A 24445-nucleotide genomic window follows, 5' to 3' on the forward strand; every position below is an offset into this window, starting at 1 on the left:
AATATAAAGAATGCACTCTTAGAGAACTTCTGGATATTTCTAGAGCATTCAACAATGTCTCTACGGAATCTATTCAGAATAGATTCAGGTGTTGATCCTGTTGTACAACGTTAGATAAGAAGCCTGTTGATCTCTAGAAGGATAAGAACAGAATGGAACGATGCTAGAATGACCCAGGAAGTCTACAGATGCACTCTGAAAGGTGGAAAACTGTCTCCGCTTCTATGGACATTAGTGATGAATAAACTGCTAAGGGACTTGGAGGACAAATCCACTATGGACGACATTGCCAACTTGATAACGGGTAGGTGTCAACAGACCATCCACTTTAAATACAAACCGGAATTGAGCATCGCAAGCAAGTCTGGGGTTGAGCCCAAAGAAAACGGATCTTCTTGTGTTCACAAAAAAGCACAAAGCCTCTACGAAAGTTCCCTTCGCTAAGTGGCACATAACTCTCTCTCAAGAACTGCTCCAAGTAGCTTGGGACAGTCGAATGGTTCTAAAACGGCAACCTATGGACCTCTTCGTTGAAGACTGCGCAGCTAAATAAGCGAATGCAGTTTAGCAAACACTGACTATAGGATTCCATTTTTAAACTGGGTAAGAAGGTTCAAATAAAAAAAAAATAGTTGGCACAAAGGCATGTCAGCTACGCGCAATACTCATTTAGATACATGGCTCGGAAATAGACGATGAAGTTAGTGTGTGGACAGTATGGCCAGGATTAGGCATAAGGCAGCCTTTTAACTTGCCGAACCCCTGCAGTGTATTTAAAGCAGACATCTTTGCTACTGCAAAAACCGCAGAGCTGCTACTTAGACAACCAAGCAGCAATCAAGGTAGTATCATCGTAGCGCATACCGGCCAGAAGTATTTAGGGAAGCAGGGCCGCAGTGCTTGCCAGAAGCAAGCAACTTCACTTCTACTGGGTGCCAAGCCACAAAGCCATCGATCGCAATGAAATAGTGGATGAGATTGTCAAGAACAGTGTACGGCTAACACCCTAAAATGTGATCAACAGAGGGAAACCCATGCATTGTCTATACGACGCACTCGACAGAAGCATGGTAAATAAAATCAAAACAAGATAGAACGAGCTAACTGGGAACAAAACTGCAAAAGTCATGTGCAAAACTGTAGATCGGAAGATAGAACAGATTGTGGGAACATTAGGGTGATTCAAAAAAAAAAATTTTTGTTTTTTTTGATTGGTACTCGGAAAAATGGGTTCCTAGAGACCTCTAAGAAAGCCTCTCCAAATATGAGTTTTTAATTGTACCGGGAAGGTCCTCCGCCTAACGGTTTTCTATTTCTTCTTATTATCAGATAGAAAAATTTATATCTCGCTTCCAACTACTTGAAAAAATATATTGTTAATTAGGTTTTGTAGGAAATTGAATGCTCTAAAATATGGTCTCGCATGATTTTTTCGTAAACCCAACCGTTTAAAAGATATTAACAGTTAAAGTTTGATTATTTTTGGTACAATTTTTTATTTCTTATTAATTTTATAACTCAATGAAAAAAAATTGTTATGAATAGGTTTTTGGAGAGGCTTTCTTAGAGGTGTCTAGGAACCTATTTTTAAGAGTACCAACCGAAAAACCGAAACCGAAAAAATTTTTTTTTTTTGATCCACCCTAATATGCATTGATGTTTGACGATGAATATCTCGTAAACGCTTAACTTAAGCGAAAAATCATAGTAGACCATTTTTATAGAGCAGTAAATTTCCTACAAAACCATGTGTTTCATCATTCATAATAATTTTTTTTCATTGAGTTATAAAATTAATAAGAAATAAAGAATTTTTCCAAAAATAGTCAAATTTCAACCGTTAATATCTTTTAAACGGTTAGGTTTACGAAAAAATCATAAGAGACCATATTTTAGAGCATTCAATTTCCTTCAAAACCTAATTAACAATATATTTTTTCAAGTAGTTGGAAGCGAGATATAAATTTTTCTATCTGATAATAAGAAAAAATAGAAAACCGTTAGGCGGAGGACCTTCCCGTTATAATTAAAAACTCATATTTGGAGAGGCTTTCTTAGAGGTGTCTAGGAACCCATTTTTCCGAGTACCAATTAAAAAAAACAAAAAAATTTTTTTTTGAATCACCCTAGGGAACATGATCCTAAAAGAAAAGTAATTTGGACAAATACAATGGACAACCAGACCAAACAGTCCGAGTTAGCTGTGATTTCCCAAGTTTCCTTTCTTTTCTGCTTCAAAACCACTCACCTTACTCACTCACCACTCACTCAGCTATTTACAATTTTTTTTGCAACTAACGAAAATACAGTTATTACACAGTTATGGATACAGTATTATCAGCGTTTAAAACGATCTATTAATAATCTAATTAATTGTTTGGCTTTTAATCATTATTTAAAAATGGTCAAAACAGCTTTTGCTCACATTTCAAAAAGAGCTTCATTAATCTCCCCATAATTTTACATTATTTATCTTACTTTATGTGGCAATAAAGATGTAAGCAAATCACCAAAGCAGAAAATAAAATTTGAGAAGGCAAGTTTCGAAAAAGGCACAAAATTAATCATCCATCAACCGTCTCATCGAATGTCTATTCACACGCTTATTTCGCTAGGGGCTCTCTTCGTTTATCGTTTTCGCAGCTAAGGCAACGCACAAAAGTAGACAAATGTCCGAGAGTGATAAAAGATTGTTATTATTTACGGCTACTGATCTGTAAATAAATGCTTTTATATTAAAGTGAATATGCCTCTTTAGTGCCGCCACGAGTACGAAGAGGAATTTGCGAGGCTGGCGCAGATTTCAAATTGACCTCGATTCAGTGATTTTAATTTTAATGATGCAAAACCAATTGTAGGACTTAATGATCTGCAGATATGATGCAGGATTATCATTTTCCATCTAAAATTATTTGTTTTTGGCTTCGAAGTTGAGTACAAATTATCTTCGTTACGGTTTCTTTGGCGCCCTGTAGGCAGTCAGAAATGACATTATAATTTATGCCTTTGTCGAAATTAATAGAGAAATATGAAAGAAGCCAAATATTATTAATCAACTTTTCTAAGATTTGGATGCTGTTTTATACATCGTTGAAGCTTGTCATTAAATCGAATTTTCTCAGGCTGCTAGCATTCAAATATTTCATATACTAAATTATTAGATATATGTTTCCAATTTCATTATTTTAAGGAACATTTTACATTGGAATATACAAACTAAAGACTATAGCTATATAACTACTGCACACTGTATTAGACAGAGGCGATGGCTTGAAATGATTGATACGAACTTGCTAACGAGAATAATTCCGAAAAATAGGATTCCGAAGTATCTACTAAGAGATGAAATATATAAGTGATGAAAAAATCTAGCATCGATATAAGAATATCAACAACCTGAACAAGAGGATTTCATCTCAGGTCTCAGAAATTTTTAAATTAATTGTGCTAGCTAGAATACCAGTGATAGACTAAGATTGATCTGTAATAATAACATTAATAGCAGACTACAGAATTTTTAGACATTCTAAATGCACTGTAGAAACATTGAGAGAAAGGAATTAGGGGCTTATTGCATCGGCCAAAATATATTTCTGGGTGTCATATAGCAAACATGTACTTGAATGAATCTTACTTTCAGGATATCATATATTTCTTTTACCCAAATCGATATTTTTGTAAGTTCGATTACACCAATTAGTCTTCTTGGGTTTTGTATGAAATATTAACACTTTTTTGTGAGGTGCTATGAAGAAGTAACGCTTTTTGAACACATCTATAAGTGAGCTGTGTTCTTAAGAAGAATATATGTATACGTTTGTTTTTGTTAGACGTGAAGTCTTAAGTGAGGGAATATCTTTTCTTAGAGTTGGCCTTTTTGACAGCTAATACTTGCTTTATACTCAGTATAATAAACAGACTTACTCCGGAACAATGTTTGCAAATCGTGAAAATTTATTACCAAACTAATGGTTCGGTTCGCACAACGCATTGGCCGATATAATAAACCAGCAGTGTCGGTAATTCGAGGAACCATGGATCGGTTGCGCTTCAATGCGTATTCTCAGAACTATGGAGCAAAGTACCGAAGTAGATCCGGATGAGTCCATCCACCGGAAATAATTTGAGTTTTGTCTTTATAATAACAACAGGTGTGTTAATTAGGCAAAAATAATGGTTCGGCACGCACAGCTTTCAATATTCGGTCGACATAATCGCCCGGCAGAGTCGGTCATTCGAGCAACTCTGGATCGGAAACACTGTACAGTGCACAGTGACGATATTGCTGCTGTGGCAGAGCAGCGACGAAAACCCGTATTAGTCCAACCACCAACGCGCGTAAGAATTGGAGCTGTTCTCATCCAGTTTATGAAAGGTTTTGCGGATCTTGGTTTGCGGGCTAACAAAATTCAACTCGTGAAAGAACTGAAGTCGAACGACCTTGTTGGTCGCGTTGAATGTTCGGTGAATGGTCACAAAACGAGATAGCCACAAACCCCGATTTTCATTAAAAAACTTTTTTCCAACGATGAAACTCACATTTGGGTGAATGGAATGCTAATAATCCACAAGCCATTATTGAGGCGTCCCTGTATCCTCAAAAATCACTGTATGGTGTACTCTGTGGTCAGATGGAATCTGGTCCATATTTTCCAAAATTGAATCCTACCATAATGTTACAGTCATGAGAATCGCCATAGAGTCATGATTAATGACTTTATCGTACCTAAAGGACGGGATGTTGACGCGAACGGTCTGAGGTTCCAATAATATGTCGCTATATGCCATACGGTCTACGAAATAATAAATTTATTGAAGAAAGCTGTGGTGTTATATCCAACAACGTGCGATTTAACAATACTGGACTATTTTGTGGGATTATGTAAAGCCGCTTGTCTATACAGAAAAGCGCGAGACGATTAGAAGGCGAAGAAACATTCCCTCACATTATTGCTGACATAGGATGGCATTTTCCACAAAAAGTGTTTGATAAATTTGGCCTATCTGCCAGAATTTATCCGAGCCAACCGCGGGGGTTGCTTGGTTGCGATCATTTGCAAAACATAATGACAACCTCTTAGCTAAATTCTTCACCATAACATTAAATTGTATACATTTTATTGCTTTACGAAAGCCGCAACTCTTTTTTTTTAGACCTTCATTGTTAAACAAAAATAACAAGAATACACTAAAACAAAATTTTTGGATCTTTAATTAAAATTTTAAGCAAAGTACGGCACCACCTAGGTCACCCTGTATATCATGCTAGTGACAAACAGCTTTATTTGCTTGGTTAGGTCTACCTTCCATATCTTCTGCTAATTAATTATTATAATTAACTTAATATGTTTTTTTTTATAAAGTACAACTCCAATGCAAGCACATTTACAGTTATGTAGTATAAAGGTCGAAATTTCACAGTGCCACAGCTGTCTCATTATGTAAACAAAATTAACTCAGGCAAATAAAAGATTAAAAATTTATGCAGCGAAACGCACAAAAACCGCAAAATAGCAACAGAACGGGCGCGACCAGGTTGCATGTGGCATGTGAAAGGTTGTGGTGCGACGCATGTTGTCAGCGAACGGTAATCCATTTATTACATAATAACATTACACAATCAATCGATTTCGTCGGTGCAAAAGTAACGGATAAATGAAATTAACAGCAACAATGGAGTTGCAAAATTTGTACGTTTCACCGAGTTACACAAACAATTTGGACGCCAGACACAAAACCACCAACACCCACCCACCGGCACAGGGTTTCGCACAGCCACAGCAACGGTGACTGCTGCGTTCATGCTGTGACATAAAAGACCACTTGAAAAATTATATAAATAAAGCGCACATTCAGTGAGTATTAAAACAAAACACGAACGGGAGGCGTGGCACGAGCGTGCAGCAAATAGCTGTTTGTGGCAAAGTGAAGCTGCACTAAGGAGCAGGTAAGGCGGGTGTTGGCTGCGGTGCTGGTGGTGGCACTGAATGTCGGCAATGCCAACAGCAACAATAGCAACAAAAACAACAACAGCAATAACGGTAATGGCTGCTGCTGCATTCATTTCAATTATTATCGCGCTCTAACGACATCAAAGCGCAGCCGAGCGCATTTTACACGTTTGACATGCTGTTTAACATAATAATTTCATTAAAATGCATTATGGCAAAGTGGCAAAATGCGCTCGCTGCCTGTTGGCTGGCAGGCGGTGAGACGGCCTCTGCCGCTGCGGCTGCTACTAGTGGCAACAGTCAGGCATTCACTCAGTCATTTCGTCAGCCAGGCTTAAAAGTCACCTGCTGTATAATGTGTTTGCATTTATGTATGTGTGTGTGTGTACTGGTTGGTTGGCTGGCTGGTTGTCTATCATATTGCTGCCACATGATTGCATGGTTGCATGCACCACTTCTTTGACTGCGGGCACCTTTCGAGTGTTTTTCGCTGGTGTGAAGTCAACACTTCAAATGTGTTGCATTTCATTAACAAAATGCGGGTCTTAAGTACAACAACAGCAGCAACAACAACAACAACAGCAACAACACCAAGTAGCGTTGGACCCATGCAGCGGCTGTGCTGGTGACTACATAATATTCATAAAGACCCAAGTACCCATTGGCACAAAAAACAGAGTATACCTGTTTGCACACCGAATTATATTGCACTTGACTTTATAATCTGCTATGAATTACATGGATCAGCAGTTACATACAGACTGTAGACTGCAGTCACTGGTGGCTAGCAACAATAGCCGGCAAGTAAGTGAGCACTTTGCAGACTTTGGACACTTAACTGCTATTAAATTCACGCAACAGAGGAGAGGAGAGGAGAGGCTAGTGGCTTTTGACTTTGCCACAAAGAATATAATAAGAGCAAGGCTACTAGAAACTACAAAGAAAACGAAAGTGGAAGCGTAATTAAATAATACTGTCGTGACTTATGATGATGAAGTAAGAAAAGTCTCATTCTCGCTCTTTTTATTACTACTCTTTAGAGACTTGCCTCCCGATTGAGTCATATATGTTCTGGTGATGTGCTAAATTCGAAGAATGATTCCCATGATAGTCGGGTCTAAGTAATCGAAACGGACCTGGATTTTTAACAAGTCAAGGACTATCAACTCGGCACCATTCTTCGAATATTCTGGTGCTGCTGTTATTCGGTTAGCTTGTCGCCCTCCATGGCTCTCACATGCTCGGTAAAACCTAAAAAGGCTTCAGATTCCATTTTATATTAATTACCGTCAGGTTAGTGCGACTGATGTAACAATTGGCCCACTCCTGATCTATCTTTATATTGCCCGCCAAATGCCAGGCTCTATAGGTGTTAACTTACCTTAGCCATTTAATGATGCATTCGTTTAGTTGTAGCTAGATGTATAGATCAGGTTTTTATATAGAAGTAGGAATTTTTTTTTTAAATAGCTTGGAATAAGTCCATACGAATTCACATGGTTGCAACTGCCTGAAGGAAATATTCACGATCGTAGTTTTCGGAGAGGAAGGAACGACAATATGTACTTTCGAGGCCTGCATTTTTCAATGAGTGCCGTTACTAACTATCTAGTTGAATTATTCAAAAAGAAACTGCATTTTGTACAGTGTAATGAGGTCATATAGAGAGGACTGATAATATATGCTCCAAAAGCCAGTTTTCCTCTGATGAGTTCTTCTCGAAACCACTCTAAATGCAAGCATTTGCTTTTTGTATTACATATTTTAAAATAACTGCATTATTTTTCAAATAGATAGCTTCAGGAGTTTGAATCCCGAGCTGTGTAAGGGCTATCAGACTACGCTTTAAGGCATCAGAAATATATATTTTCATACTAAGAGGATTTTCCAGACATTTTTGTGTTTGCTTGACTCAGTATTGTTGGAGCACCTGCCAAAGATCGGTGCAAAGAAAAAATTTGTCCTCCCTTATATTTTTTTTTTTGCGACACGCAAAACAGTGGCTGAAAATGTGAGTAGTGGTTATGGCTCTGATTATTTTGATATCAAAGATGCTTCACGCTCTCGTAGACCAATTGTCGAAAATATGGATGAAAGTATCGTCAGGAAGCGACCAGCTTTTGTCAATAGAAGAGGCTTAGTGTTCCATCAGAGCAACACCAGATCACCAGCATCGATAGTAACTCTCCAGAGGATCCATATGTAACCAGTTTAGAGTCTGGAGTTGACATCATATGATTATTACCTGCTCCTGCCTATGGTCAATGATTTTGCTAATGATAAATGCTCCTCAAATAAAGCTTGTAGGAGTCGGCTGTCTCAGTTTCTTGATATTACGGACGACTCAATGCGAGTGTCGTTATGAAATTAACTGAACAAAACGGCGCATATTTGTCCTAAATCGTGGTAATGCAAAAATAATACTTTATTACTATAGATATTATATAGATTGATTTGGTTGAATACTTGAAATTTATTGAAGGAGATGAATATTATAAATTAGCAAAAAATTATGAGATACCAACAACCCGAAACAAAAACATATGTAGAATTATGAGTCCGGTATTGAGTATTAGGTGTGAAACTTGGCTAAATATGCCTATAGGTATGCAAAGTTATAATAAAATAAAACGATGCCTACATTCAGGCTTACTAAACTAAATTATTTTTTAGTAATTCTGTATTTTCACGAAATTAAATGCATTATATAGAATATAGTAAGTGTATAGCTTAAAGAAAATATTTGTCCGCCTTTTAGTACAATCGAAAGTCTTACTCATCGTCTTGGTACCTGCAAAGTTGCTTAGCGCTCTACCGTTTCTTACGGACGCTTTGACTGACTACAAAACATTGTGTTAGAATTTCATTTTTGCACACCAAATAGTCTGTACTTATCCCTTGAACTTTTCGCGCCACCAACAACAACTAATTACCTTAATTGTCTTCTATTTTAGTTTAATTGCATTTGCGATCCGCCAGCTCGTCGAGTCACTATAACTTTGCGGTATTTAAAGGTCCTTGTTTGCCATTAATGTCCTTCTGTCAGCAAATTCAAAGCATTCTTTTGTACTCGTTGTGGCCGCGAGTAGCCAACAGCTATGCATTTTCGCTTTAAAGTGGAATGTCATTAATTATTTGCGACAACTTAATTGCGGTTTTTCCATGGGGTTAAATATTGTAATTAAAAAGGTGATTAAGGTGGAAAATGGCACAGAGTTCGGTGGTTGCCAAAAAATTTAATGTTGATATTGAAATATTTTTGCTGTGGTACTTTAATGTTAACTCTATTTGCAAAGGGTTGGAAAAGCTCATAAAATTGTATTATGGCAGACCTCGAGTTGCGAAGCTTATGTAGTATGTGGGAGCATGTATTTACGAGTATACAAGTTGATTGTGGAGTTCTAGAAAATTTTGAATTTTATATTACTATATTTCATTACCATAATTATAGATCTGTTACTAAAGCGGCGCTCACCGGGAGCAGGCACATCCTGTTCGACCACCAACTGCTTCAATAATATGGCTTATAAGCAAAAATAGTTTTTTTTCTACGAATTAAAAACAACATGCAAACTACTTTGATCGCCTGCGAGAACTCTGTACTTGAGGACTTGATAGCTTGCGAAATATTTGCAGATGAGGACTTGATCTCTTACGAGATCTTTGGAGATAACCAGATGATCTCATATGAGGTCGCAGTAGAAGACATGTATTGAAGAGAAAATAACCACTAAACGAACTGAGGTTATATCAGACGAACTTCATTAGTGGTTTTCTATGGCGAAATCTGCTTTTGAAATCATTATCAAGATTGTGCTTCTGAAAATACAATTTTTTCAATTATTCAGCTTTGTCTTTAATAGCACAACTGTTAGAGAGTAAATCCTGAGCTGAAGAGCGAGACCTGCTCTAAAACTTAGCAACTAGTTTTCAAAATTTGTTATTTTGAAATTTTTAAAGGAAATTTAGTTCAGACTCGGCCTTTGAGAGGGTCAATTATCGACTTTTCCGAGTTACCAAAGCAGACAAGTAGCTTGAGATCCTGATGTTTTTCTTCGGGATTTCACGACGGTCATATGGAATATCTTGGAAGCAATATACGTTTGAAACATATACTGAATTACTCAAACGCAATAAGTTCAATGAGGACAGTAGAGGTGAACTATCAGAATGGTCTATAGTAATCCGAAGCTTTCAATTCCAGAACCAAATGTACTTCAAAAGGGAGTTTTATCTCTACAAACGGTATTAAACAAGATTTAAAGGATACAAAGTACCGTTTAAATTGAGCCAAGTTATGGAACAACCTTAATAACTGTGACATATACAGACACTTTGTTTTTAATACTCCCATATAAGTTACGAGTGCCCAAAAATACGATGACGGTCATGCTTTTTACGAGCAATTCAGAACAGGAATGCAACAGCAACAATTAGGGCAAGTTATGACAGTTTTTATAAGCATTGAAACCGTCATGAAACCCAAAGAAAATTGCCCATATAAAGCACGCATACGCCCAAAAACTTAACTTTTGGTGTATCATAATAGGTACACACGGGCTTCGCGTTACTAAAGATGAATGGCATGTAGTAAAACGCTGTCACGGAGAGACTGCAACTTACCTGTAAAGAGAACAAAAAGGAAAAAAACGAAAATCGATTAGTGGTGAACCACCCAAAATACAAGCAATCAAATATACATATATGGATTTTTTGATAAGTTGAGATGTATAGCATACTGCTAGGCGCACAACACATGCCACGATATAATATTTAATAGGCAATAAAAATGTAATATATCATGTACTAACACAATGTGTCATAAATGAGTCATAAACAATGTGGGAAAAACTAAATGTGACCACAGAATGGCAGTGCCACAGCAAATTGAACAACTAACAGCCGCCACACTTAGATAATGAGCAGCAGGGCTGTGCGCCTAAAAGTATGCTTGCGGTGCGTAAATTAGAGCAATGAACTGAGGGCATATTTATGGTTATTTGATACCGTCTGCGTGGCTGCGCTGTCGCTTATAATGAACCAGACAAACGAGACGATAAAGAAAGCCAACGATATGCTCCACACAATGGCTGAAAAAGGAATAAAGGACAAAAACATAAATATACAAAAAAAAAACATTGTTTGAGCTGTAAAAAATATATCTGAGAAAAGTAAAACCAAAAGGACTTTGTGTGCAATGCAAAAGTTCACTGAGAACGAAATACGAAGAAGCAACTAAAAACTTAAAAAACGTTGGCTTCAAGCAATGGTTGTCTGGCAGGGGCGTGAGCCAGTGCGCACACGAGCAAGATTTAACAAATTTTCAAATTGTTTTTAAATGACTTTGCGAAAAACTTGCGCATAAAATTACGTTAGTTCGCTGCGACAGGACTACAAAGAAAACTAAAAAAAATATAAAAAAAAAGACAAAAAAAAGTGAAATAGAAAATGGAGATAAAAAACAAAAGAGCACCCACACATAAGACTGTTTCGGTGAAGTCTCAGCTAACAAGTGTGAGTTTGTTGTTGCGACACCTAAGCGGGGGGCGACTGCGCTGCGTCGCTTGGTTGCATGCTACCGAAAAGTATCTGCAAACTGTGCACGCTTGGGAGCGCAGATTGCGCGTGCAACTTTTCCAAAAATTGTGACACAAGTTGAATTACAAAGGATCTAAAACAAATTTCGAGCACAATATTAGTTAGTTGTTAGTTGTTAGGTGCGAAAGTATGTGTGAATACGTGCGCGGTGAAAAGCAAGTGAAATGGGAACGCTTGACTGAGTAGTTTGTTGCACGGGAAATCAGATGAAATTGAAATTTGTGTTAAGCAGACTTGATGCACCCGAGAAAATGCTGCTCAAAGTATGAACAAAAGATATAAAGAAAACAATCACTTGAAAATCAAAGCGCTGGAGAAAAGTGTGCTAACACCTAAAACACGCCTTAAGCATTTTTAAAACCAATGACAGAAAAATTTTACAAAAGTTCAGCTCAAGTGAAATGAAAGCCAAGATTTTGTGACATAAAAAAGTTTACCATACATACTTAATTTTGATTTATAAATTAGAATGACAGCTATATCGTATAATGCTTTTTAAAAAGAAAAGAACGTGTGTAAAATTTCAGTTCAATATCTCAAAAATTGAGGTACTACCATGGGAAAACACATTTTTTGGGCGAAATTCGTTTTTTTATTCAACAAATTGTTCATTTGATTCAAAAAAAGCCTCAGTTTTGACAAACTTTTTTCCCAGCGAGCATTCTTTTGAATACGGTGGATGCAGGGGCAATTCGAAATCCAATTCATGAATTTTTGCTATCGTTTTCATTGACTTGTGACACGGTGTATTGTCTTGGTGAAACAGCACTGTCTTTGTCTTCAAATGGTGTTGGTGTTTTGGTGATTTCGTACTTCCAAACGGTCCAAATAACGCTATGTAATAGTCGCTGTTGATGGCCCTTCTTTCCATAAATTATTCAATAAAAATTGTGCCATGTGCAACCCAAAATACAGACGCCATAACCTTGCCAGCAGACTGTTGCATATTCTACGCTTTGGAGCGATGACTGTCGTTTGGACTTCGGAGTGAAATATCGGAGCCATGTGTCATTTCATACATTGTCATATGTCGACGCCAAAAGTCGGGTTTATTACGTTTGAACATCTCCAAACACTGCTCCGAAGCAGCAACACATCTTTCTTTTTAGAGAAAGGTGAGCTCCCGCAGTAACCACTTTGCGCAGAGCTTTCTCATACCCAAATATTCGTGACTGATTATGTACACCTTCAGTTGATATTCTTATGGAGTCTTCTAATTTAAACCACTTCACTTTAAGGGCATCCACAAATATTTTGTGGATTTCTTTTAATGTTTTCGTCAAACAACCTCTTTAGGGCGTCCAATACGTTTACCGTCTTACATAGCAATCCTTCATGGTTGATTTTCCTGGGATAGTGTTCAGAAACTCGTCATCAAGCCAAGTTTTCGCTTCAACTGTATTTTTTTCTTTTCAAAAAGCAATGCTCTGTCAATGTCTCCCTTTTTAATCGTTTTTCTCAATAACAAAAGTTGCTTTGCTAAACATTATAATAAATAATTTAAAAACTAATGACGCGCCTTTGAAGGTTGAGTCTAACTAAAAATTATATGAACTTGATTCTAGTGACGCCTCCTTGTCAGGCCCGGGTCTTTTCAGTTGATCCGTTATTTACGGAAAGACAGTCGGATAGAGAGACATGACCAAAATGACTCAACTCGTCACGCTGGTTATTTATACATATAAATAGAGTTATATACATATATTAGGTTTCCTTCAGGGTGTAGCAAACTTAGTGGCAAACACAGCATAAACACAGGCTATATGTTCAGGGTAAAAATATATTCATAATATGTTTATAATAAACTTTGGGTTAGGACCAGTCTAGAGCTCTACTTTTTACAATTTACTGTGAGTTCGAAGAATAATAAACCAACATTCTCTCTTTCAAACTGTTTTAAGTATGTAATTGACGCAAAAATTTGAAATTAGTCTCCGAGTACCATCATCGTCCAATTCGAAAAATACAGTTTGACAAAAGAAACATTGTTGAAGCTGACTGACCCGACCGCTTCGACACTACTGCGGATTAGAAAGGTCATTTGGTTTGCACTGCTCTACCAAAAATTAGACTTTTTTGAAAATTCTAGACTGGCCTTAAGTATTCATGGTTACGAAATACTAGCCACTTTAAGTTGATAAAACTGTGTAGCCAAAATAAATTCAAACATAAGTATGTATGTATATACTAATATCTTTGTTCAATTTTTGTTCTCATTTGCAATTTTCCGCCGTTTAGCCGATTTACAATAAAAATTTTTTGCATGAGTTTTGATAAATTGTAAAATTAAAGTTTACGGCATCATTTTGTGTTTTTTTTTGTTTTGCAACAATTTTTAGCAAATATGTAAACTACTCGTATATCAAGCGAACAACAAATCATATTTCTTTGTGGCATTAAAATCCACACATATGCATACATAAATAAATTTGTGTGTAGAAATTTGTTATTTTTCAAATAAAAAATATTAATGTCATGCTTCGCACCCAATCAACTATGCTTATAAATGGATATCAGGAGAAAAACCAATTTATCACAACAAAGCAATGAGCGCATAAATCAAATTTTTAGTTTAATCAGCAAATTGAATCAAAAGAAAAAATAAAATAAATAAAAAAAGTTGGCAATAAAACATATTTATGAGAAACTAAAATCCAGAATAAGCGAATTGAAATAGATGTTGATAGTTAAGTATGTTGATTGGTTGAATTTAATATTATTTATCGTACAACAAAAGTGCACTGAGAAAAATAAATTATATATAACGGGTGATTTTTTTGAGGTTAGGATTTTCATGCATTAGTATTTGACAGATCACGTGGGATTTCAGACATGGTGTCAAAGAGAAAGATGCTCAGTATGCTTTGACATTTCATCATGAATAGACTTACTAACGAGCAACGCTTTCAAATCATTGAATTTTATTACCAAAATCAGTGTTCGGTTCGAAATGTGTTTCGCGCTTTACGTCCGATTTATGGTCTACATAATCGACCAAGTGAGCAAACAATTAATGCGATTGTGACCAAGTTTCGCACTCAGTTTACTTTATTGGACATTAAACCAACCACACGAATGCGTACAGTGCGTACAGAAGAGAATATTGCGTCTGTTTCTGAGAGTGTGGCTGAAGACCGTGAAATGTCGATTCGTCGCCGTTCGCAGCAATTGGGTTTGTGTTATTCGACCACATGGAAGATTTTACGCAAAGATCTTGGTGTAAAACCGTATAAAATACAGCTCGTGCAAGAACTGAAGCCGAACGATCTGCCACAACGTCGAATTTTCAGTGAATGGGCCCTAGAAAAGTTGGCAGAAAATCCGCTTTTTTATCGACAAATTTTGTTCAGCGATGAGGCTCATTTCTGGTTGAATGGCTACGTAAATAAGCAAAATTGCCGCATTTGGGGTGAAGAGCAACCAGAAGCCGTTCAAGAACTGCCCATGCATCCCGAAAAATGCACTGTTTGGTGTGGTTTGTACGCTGGTGGAATCATTGGACCGTATTTTTTCAAAGATGCTGTTGGACGCAACGTTACGGTGAATGGCGATCGCTATCGTTCGATGCTAACAAACTTTTTGTTGCCAAAAATGGAAGAACTGAACTTGGTTGACATGTGGTTTCAACAAGATGGCGCTACATGCCACACAGCTCGCGATTCTATGGCCATTTTGAGGGAAAACTTCGGACAACAATTCATCTCAAGAAATGGACCCGTAAGTTGGCCACCAAGATCATGCGATTTAACGCCTTTAGACTATTTTTTGTGGGGCTACGTCAAGTCTAAAGTCTACAGAAATAAGCCAGCAACTATTCCAGCTTTGGAAGACAACATTTCCGAAGAAATTCGGGCTATTCCGGCCGAAATGCTCGAAAAAGTTGCCCAAAATTGGACTTTCCGAATGGACCACCTAAGACGCAGCCGCGGTCAACATTTAAATGAAATTATCTTCAAAAAGTAAATGTCATGAACCAATCTAACGTTTCAAATAAAGAACCGATGAGATTTTGCAAATTTTATGCGTTTTTTTTAAAAAAAAAAGTTATCAAGCTCTTAAAAAATCACCCTTTATTATACATATCGCTCATTTGCTGCAAGACCGGCATAAGTCAAAAAAATCGATTCTCCAGAAAACGCGTTTAAAGTTTTAAACTGACTGCAACCTTACACGGTGACTCCAACCTTACACCTCTTCTCAAGCGGAGCATATAAGAGGCATTCATATGAATTTTTCTCCCAACATGAAGTATGATATAATGAACAATTCTGCAGCATTAACTCAAAAATCACGTTTTTTGATTTATGCCAGTCTTGCGGCCAATGAGCGATATATACTATATGTAAGTCTTCTGATATCTGAAAATATTTTGAATCTAAATCATTTCCATATTTTCCTTTCTAGTGTGATCTATATTTTAATTTTAGTGAGACTTAGTTTATACAGCAAATTTGTATTTGAAAGTGGCAAAGGAGCAATTCTATGCTCTTACTAACGCCGGTGGCGCCTATTTTGATTGCTAGTAAGGCTCTGTCTCTCTCACTAAACACAATGTTCTCATTTCTCACAAACATTATTCCAAACTTGATAAACCCTTCAACTGTATCAAGCAGTCATTTGTTTTATGGAATGTAATATTCGTGTAGCTGTTTGTGGACCAACATAAATATATTAAATTTCTAAAAACGAACACAATGTTTAAATACTTCAACGATTTTTTTAATGATTAAAGCTGTTTAGAAGTAAAGACCCCAGAAAATAAAGTTATTATGAGTCAAAAAAAAAGCTTCGGAAGCTTAAAAAAATTTAAAACTCAAAAGTTCCCAAAGCTTGTTTAATAATTCTTAAAACTAATAAAAAGCTTTATCAGTTTGAAAAATAACAAACAAAAATAAATGTCTTTCTCAAAAATTTTGGAAAACAGTTTTCTTAACTAAAAATCTACAAGAATTTCAAAAATTATTTTCAAAACTAAAAAGCTTCAAAGCTTGGAAAATAATTATAAAATAAAAAAGCTCAAAAAACTTGGAATGCAATTTTCAAAGATAAAAAGCTTCAAAAGCGTAGAAAATAATTTTCAACACTAAAACGCTTTATAAGTTTGAAACACAAATATCGCTTAAAATATCATTTTCAAAACAAAAAACCTCAAAATTTTGGAAAATAAAAAGGCTTCAAAAGCTTCGAAAATAATTTTCAAAAGCTTGTAAAATATTTTCACGGCTAACAAACTTACAAAGTACCTTTCAAAATAAAAAGGCTTCAAAAGCTTAGAATATAATTTTCAAAACTAAAAGCTCTATAAGTTGTAAACATAATTTTCATACAAAAAGTCCAAAAGTTAGCAAAATAATCTTCTTCTTAATTACGCGATTATAGCCGAGTTAACAACAAATAATAGTCAAAACAAAAAAACTGCAAAATTTTTGAAAATAATTTGAAGAACTATAAAACACCCAAAATTTTAATAACTATTTTCAAATCTAACAATTTTCGAAAGCTCTAAAAATAATTTAGAAAACAAAAAAGCTTTATAAGCTTGAAAAATAATTAAAAAAACGGTAAAACCTTCGAAAATAGTTTCCAAAACTATAAAATCAAAAATTATTTTCAAAATTAAAAAGCTCCAAAAGCTTTAAAAGTTATTTTCAATACACAAAAGCTTCATAAGCTTGGAAACTAATTTTCAATCTTAAAAAACTATTTTCAAAACAAAAAATTTTTAGTTCTTACTTTAAAAAAAAAATTACTTTTCAAAACCAAAAAGCTACAAAAGCTTAAACAAAATTTTCAAACAGAAAAGTGCTCTGAAAGCTAGGAAAATATTTTTCAACACAAAAAAGCTTCAAACCCTTGGAGAATGACTTCAGTCTCGCACGACAAAAACGTGGTCTACAAGCTTTAGCCTGTGCAAATGCTGGAGTAATACTAATTGTTTTCGTTTCTCTTCCGATCGCTTTCAACATAAGACTTTTGCAAGGGGCACGAAATAAATCTGCATACATCAATTTTTACAAAACGCTTTAGGGCTCGAATTTGCATGGATAATGAATACGGTTCTCCGCTCTTCTTTTTTTCTAAGTGTCTCAAAAGGAATAAAAATTCACAAGCCGAGCGATAATTTCGCACAGACAGCGAACACATTTCAATGACGTGCAGTTCAAACACAGCAGCAGCAGCCAAACAACAACAATAAAGCACGCGAGCGAGCGATAATAATTTATGGCGCTTGGCGAGGCGAAACTGGGTCAAATGCATTAAAATTGTAATAGTCGCAAATAAATCATGACGCTATGCATAAACAAACACAGGCGCACGCACACATGCACACGCGTTCGGACAGCTGGAGAGACAAACAGACGCAACAGAACAGCGTGAAGCGAACGACAGACAAGCCATGAGAACGCACATAAAGTGCACGCAGATAAATATAAACTAATACAAAACGCTGGAGAAAAATTAACAACAACAAAAGCAACAAACAAAAAACAACGCAGCGGACACATGCTGAGCACGCGCACACACATAAACAAACAACACAACAAAATAATAAAAATAAAATCAAACTAGCGAGGCTGTGCGGCAGGTTGCCACAAATTCCGGAGGAGGGGGAGATGTATGAGGGAAAGCAATAACAAAAAATGCTTTACATGTATAGCTTACACAGGGATATGTAAATAGTTATGCACACAAGTGTGTTTATTGATTTTTCGTCAGCAATTTGTATGTGCAACATGGAAAGGCCTTGTCAAGACAGGGCGCGCGAGTGAGGCTTCGGTAAGGACGCACAGGCAACACACAGATTATTTTGCTCCACTTTTATTTGTTTATATTCGTATATTGTGGCTTAGTTTAAATAAAGGCCGCACTCGATATGTGACACACGCTAACGAGCCGGCGTACGCACACACATACACAGCGTCCCATAAGGGTATATGTTGCACAATAGTAATCAAGTGTTGATGAACACCCACGCAAGCGTAAATAAGACCGTTGTTGACATCCAGGCTTGAATGCGAATATATGGATTGTATGTATGGTTCTTTGGTGAATTTTATCGGCACTTGTAGTTGTTGTTGTGGTTGACAGTAAAGAAATAGAAAACGGTTTTAGGCCGTGGGGCTGTAGAGTTCTCAGGGTTCTCGTGGCCCAAAGACTTGAGAATGATTAGATGACACTCATTTTGCGACTGTGAGGTTAGAAATTATTTATTGCTAATTTTGGGTTGCTAAAACCGACAAAAAAAAACAAAAAAAAAAATTAAGAAGAAAAAAACCGAAAATGACAGTACAAATTTTATAACACGTGGAATTTTTTGTGTTGTAGTCAAGCGGTGTAGGGGTCAAACCGCCACCATTTACAAAAAACACAAAAATAGCTGTACGTGACGGAAAATTTTTGAACTCAAATACGTAATCAGGACACCTCAAATACTCCACAGACCGCTTAGTACATCAGGCAAAAATTTTCCTACAGATTAGAAGAGTAGTGTCATTTTTATGGGTATGTGTCTGTTGAGATGAAAAATTCGATTTGGAATTCAAGTCGTGCGTCAGATGCACGATTCTATTCAACGCAAGCGTTTCGATGTAACACCGTACATATACATACATAGATATAATATTAAGTGAAATGCTTTGAAACCAAAACTGCGTACAATTGAGATCATTGTGTGCAAATCATCACCTATTAGCAGGAGGAAGGAAGCGCAGGTCTTCACAAATTTTCACCACGCAACTTACACCCCACCTTACGTATGATGAATTTCTAAATTTTTAACACAAAGCTTCAGTGGCTTAAGTTTGCCTACAGAAGGGGACTGCTATTATAACTTATTTGAGAGTAGTCGATATCTGCAAGGGAACTCAGACAATGCGGAGCGGAAATACGCTCCCCTTAAATTTATAGCATAGTGGCCGTTGAAGCCACTTAGATGACACATTTTCTTTCAGCCCAATCTTGCTCAGTATAGAAGTCGATTCTGTTATTTGTGAGTAGAAACATAGCACACCCAAATTTATCTTTCAAGGTTACTGTCGTGGAAAATAAAGCAATAAAGCCCTATTATGGAAACATTTTATATCTTGTTTCGCAAAAATCTCTAATATAAAGCCCGCTCTTATCTACCTTTAGAATTTGAACAGAATATCTTGGTTGAATTTTGAATTTAATATATCGAAATAGAGTTCAACCCGACCTACTTCAATAAAAAAGTTTACTCTCAAAAAGAACAAACCTTAAAACCTTTATATAACGGGTGATTTTTTTGAGGTTAGGATTTTCATGCATTAGTATTTGACAGATCACGTGGGATTTCAGACATGGTGTCAAAGAGAAAGATGCTCAGTATGCTTTGACATTTCATCATGAATAGACTTACTAACGAGCAACGCTTGCAAATCATTGAATTTTATTACCAAAATCAGTGTTCGGTTCGAAATGTGTTTATCGACAAATTTTGTTCAGCGATGAGGCTCATTTCTGGTTGAATGGCTACGTAAATAAGCAAAATTGCCGCATTTGGGGTGAAGAGCAACCAGAAGCCGTTCAAGAACTGCCCATGCATCCCGAAAAATGCAATGTTTGGTGTGGTTTGTACGCTGGTGGAATCATTGGACCGTATTTTTCAAAGATGCTGTTGGACGCAACGTTACGGTGAATGGCGATCGCTATCGTTCGATGCTAACAAACTTTTTGTTGCCAAAAATGGAAGAACTGAACTTGGTTGACATGTGGTTTCAACAAGATGGCGCTACATGCCACACAGCTCGCGATTCTATGGCCATTTTGAGGGAAAACTTCGGACAACAATTCATCTCAAGAAATGGACCCGTAAGTTGGCCACCAAGATCATGCGATTTAACGCCTTTAGACTATTTTTGTGGGGCTACGTCAAGTCTAAAGTCTACAGAAATAAGCCACCAACTATTCCAGCTTTGGAAGACAACATTTCCGAAGAAATTCGGGCTATTCCGGCCGAAATGCTCGAAAAAGTTGCCCAAAATTGGACTTTCCGAATGGACCACCTAAGACGCAGCCGCGGTCAACATTTAAATGAAATTATCTTCAAAAAGTAAATGTCATGAACCAATCTAACGTTTCAAATAAAGAACCGATGAGATTTTGCAAATTTTATGCGTTTTTTTTTAAAAAAAAGTTATCAAGCTCTTAAAAAATCACCCTTTAATTGTATGCAGTGCGGCAACCGAAACCTAGAAGCTGCAAAATTGTTTCAACATTCCGAAGCTGTGGGTTACGGAACGGAATTATGTTTTAGGGATATTCTGTAAATATCTAAATAAACTTGTTGGAATTACTGTATTCTTCCACTGATTCGTCAGTAAGATGACCAAACACCCAAGGAATTACCTTGCCCCAGTAGTTAAAATCACTGACCTCAAAGCTTGAACAGCTCATAAAATTCACTATTGCGGACAAACACTATATACATATCTCTATTGCTCTTGATAATGCTCATCACCTCTCCCAGAGTTACAAAGGATTATAATCGAATATAGAAACAGACAAAAAAGGGCCAAGAAATTGTAAATAAAATGCAAAATATTTAATTATTCATCAATATTTATTGTGTAGCCTTCAAAGTAATCCCTACTAGATGTAATGAAATTATGCCAACGATCTTTCCAGTCCTCGAAACACTTTTAATAAGGACTTTTTGGGATGGCCGTCAGCTCCTTCAGCGAACGTTGTTTTATCTCTTCAATCGACTGAAAACGGTTTTCACCGAGCGGACATTTCAGTAAGTTGAACAAGAAAAAATCACACAGAGCCAAATCTGGTGAAAACAGTGGTTAACCGATGGCATTTATTGCGTATTTGGCTTTATATTCGGTCACAATCGTAGCTCGATGCGAAGGTGCAGTATCATCGTGTAAATCCATGAATTGTTCTTCCACAACCCTGGCCGTTTTCGACGGAAGTTCTCACGTAAACACCTCAAACGGCCAAACAGACCTCCTTTTTTATCGTATGTCCTCCGAAAGAAATTCATGATGCACCATATCACGAATATCGGAAAAAACAATGTCATCTCCTAGATTTTTTTTTTTGTTTTTTTGAGTGGGTTCGGTGTGCTTTTTTGGTTTCGGCTTGTCTTTTTCTCTCTTCATCATGATTATTGTTGACTTGTTTGCATGTCAAACTCATAAGCCCATGTCTGATAGGCAGTTATAACGCTCTTCATGAATATAGGATCGGAATTCGCACTATCAATCATGTCCAAAGAGACCTGTTTACGGTACTCTTTTTGAAAAAAATTTAGATGTCGAGTTCTCTTGTCATCTCTCTTACAGTTGCCTGACGAGTTCTAGGGTCGTACAGAATGAGATATGCTTCTACTATCTCTCGACCGTCTTTGAAGATTTTTTAGCACTCGTAAGCTTGTGTTTTTAATAATAGTGGAGCATCGTATTTCATAAAATTACGACGCAACCGTCAATCAATACCTTTTTCAAAATTCGAACTCATATCAATATCAATATGTACTTCCAACAACCATCGTCGTGTTAGCAGTTGCTAGTTGCGAAGACACTAGAAATTCTATATTTCTTCTGCGCATAGCACGGATTTAGGCGGAGAAGCACGTGCCTCAAAAACAACACAAATAACTATAACACTAGCCATTATAGTGATAAACTAGACACAACAAACAAAGAGCTATATAAATAAATAAACAAGTGCGGCACTGCAGCTGACAGACAGCGGAGCACCGCAATGAGAAAAAAGGACACTAACAACATTTACACACACACACACTCGCAATTGCAGCTATTTATTTTTATTTTTCTGCGTTGTTAGGCTGACTTTATGACTTGACAAAGGCAAACTGTCAACATTATTTGACACTTCTCAACTCGAAACGCCCAGAAAACGAACGACAAAAACGCTGACAGGCAGCAATGACAGCGGAGAATGTGAAAAATAACGCACCCACACACACACACACACAGATACTTGCAGGCAAAAGAGGATACTTTATTTAGTTTGCGACAAGGTTTACATAAAGGCTTTGCAGCACAAACAGAAAGTGGGGCAAACTACAAGCCAACATACATACATACCTTACATTGGTTGCGAGTGGTGCATGCAGCAGAAGCAGGAGGATGGCAATAAGAAGGGAGCAGCAGTAATGAACATCAAATGATATGCTCGGCTTTGCATGTATGTATGTGTGTATAGCATGTAAGTGTATACATATGTGTATATGAGTGTATGTGTTGTTATGCATGCATGTGACACTGTCAACACGCAAACGAATATGCATGCCCAGTTGCGGATGAAAGGGGGCGGCAGCACAATGTCAAAAGATTACATTTTTTTGTTGTTCTGCAAATGGATGGTGGAAAGACAGCAACAATGGTAAGAACTCAGCATATCAAATGCGAAGTGAGGCAGTCAGAACGCATAATTTACTAATGGAAATTCAAGTCAAACAAAGAAAGTGGCAACAACGAAAGAAGCAAAAAAATTTAAATTATTAAAAATAGACAGCAAAATGACAAAAGACTCGAAAAGGCGCGCTCTTACAACAACTCAAACGAATAATTGAGGCCAAATATTTACGTACACGCTAACAAGCTGCACTGTGTACTCGGCCTTTGACGGATGAAGTTGAAGCGAGTGTGTGACATGTGAATGCACGAAATGTAAAAACTTTGTAGAATTTTCCGTGGAGAGACGATTGACTTAGATCTTGGTTTAGGAGAATGTAAATGAGCTTCAAAACACACCGAAGTTTTGAAAAATAAGGTGTTTTTCTCAGTTTTGAGCTTTATAACTGATCATGGTAACGGCAACCCGAACCAAAACTCTTTCTTGTCAAATTTGAAATTTCTGTGTATTTTCAATAAAAAAATAGGAAACCACGAAATGGATCACTCTTTATATTTTCTTTCGCATGCTCACGAGAAGAACCAGCCTCAAGTTCTCTCAGCTGTGAGTTCAAAAATATATTTGATGGACTTTTGGAAAGTTTTCTGTATTTATCTACGGTTCTGTACCGAATACTATCTGGGACCTTTTATTTTTCAGTTTATGATTTTCAAAATTTTTTACTGGCTGTCCTTATTTATGCCAAATATTAGCGCGATCTGTCGTTAAGACGAGGGTTTATGAGTTTGACATGCAAACAAGTCAACATTCATCAGAATGGAAGCAAAAAGAACGAGCCGAAACCGAAAACCCCACGACAAAGCAGCACAAAAATTAAGGTGATGCTCATTGTTTTTTTTCCGATATTCGTTGTTTGGTGGATCATGAATTGTTCTGTCCCTCATTAAAGAGTTCTACATGGCCGTTTCGAGGCATTTGCGTGAGAAAATGGCCAGAATTTTAGAAGAACAATTCATGGATTTTACAAGATGATAATGCACCATCGCATTGAGCAAACGAATTTAAAGCCAAAAATGAAATGAATACCATCGATCAACCACCGTATTCACCAGATTTGTTTCCGTGTGTTTTTTTTTCTTTTTACGCTCCATAGAACCTATTTTCAGCCAATCAAATGGATAAAACAAAATTCGCTGAAGGAGCTGAAGGTCATTCCAAAAAGTGCTTGTGAAAAGTGTTTCGAGGACTGGAAAATCATTGACGTAAGAGCATTACATCTACATCTTATCTATCTATATCTTTTTATAAAACTGTACACTTTTTAACTCACTGATGTGATAACATGACTTAATTGAACGGCATTTCATATAATATCTCTCTTTAACAGCTTGAGCTTCGTTAATGCTTAAGCTGATAGATTGGCCCAGAAATGATTTCGATTTAACGATTAAAAAAATTCAGTGTAAAACGAAAGATATATGACTACAAATTAGTTTATGTATGTACATGTATGTACATATGTCCGCGGTCTAATAGAGTGTAAC

At 36.7% G+C, this 24445-nt stretch overlaps 1 protein-coding gene across 5 annotated transcripts in view; it reads right to left on the reverse strand.

Annotated features, from left to right (window-relative positions):
* Positions 1 to 24445, reverse strand: part of LOC125776421 (transcription factor SPT20 homolog) — a 354201-nt gene that overhangs the window by 146874 nt on the left and 182882 nt on the right. Inside the window, exon 4 of one of the 5 annotated variants that reach the window (XM_049448220.1) lies at positions 9927 to 10574. The exons of the other annotated variants lie outside the window; for them this stretch is intronic. Coding sequence (XP_049304177.1) covers positions 10425 to 10574 — 150 coding nt within the window. The 3' untranslated portion in view covers positions 9927 to 10424. Of the gene's footprint in view, positions 1 to 9926; positions 10575 to 24445 lie in introns of those variants that run through there. 5 annotated transcript variants of the gene reach the window in all.

Source organism: Bactrocera dorsalis, chromosome 2, assembly GCF_023373825.1.
Source record: "Bactrocera dorsalis isolate Fly_Bdor chromosome 2, ASM2337382v1, whole genome shotgun sequence".
Taxonomy (NCBI): domain Eukaryota; kingdom Metazoa; phylum Arthropoda; class Insecta; order Diptera; family Tephritidae; genus Bactrocera; species Bactrocera dorsalis.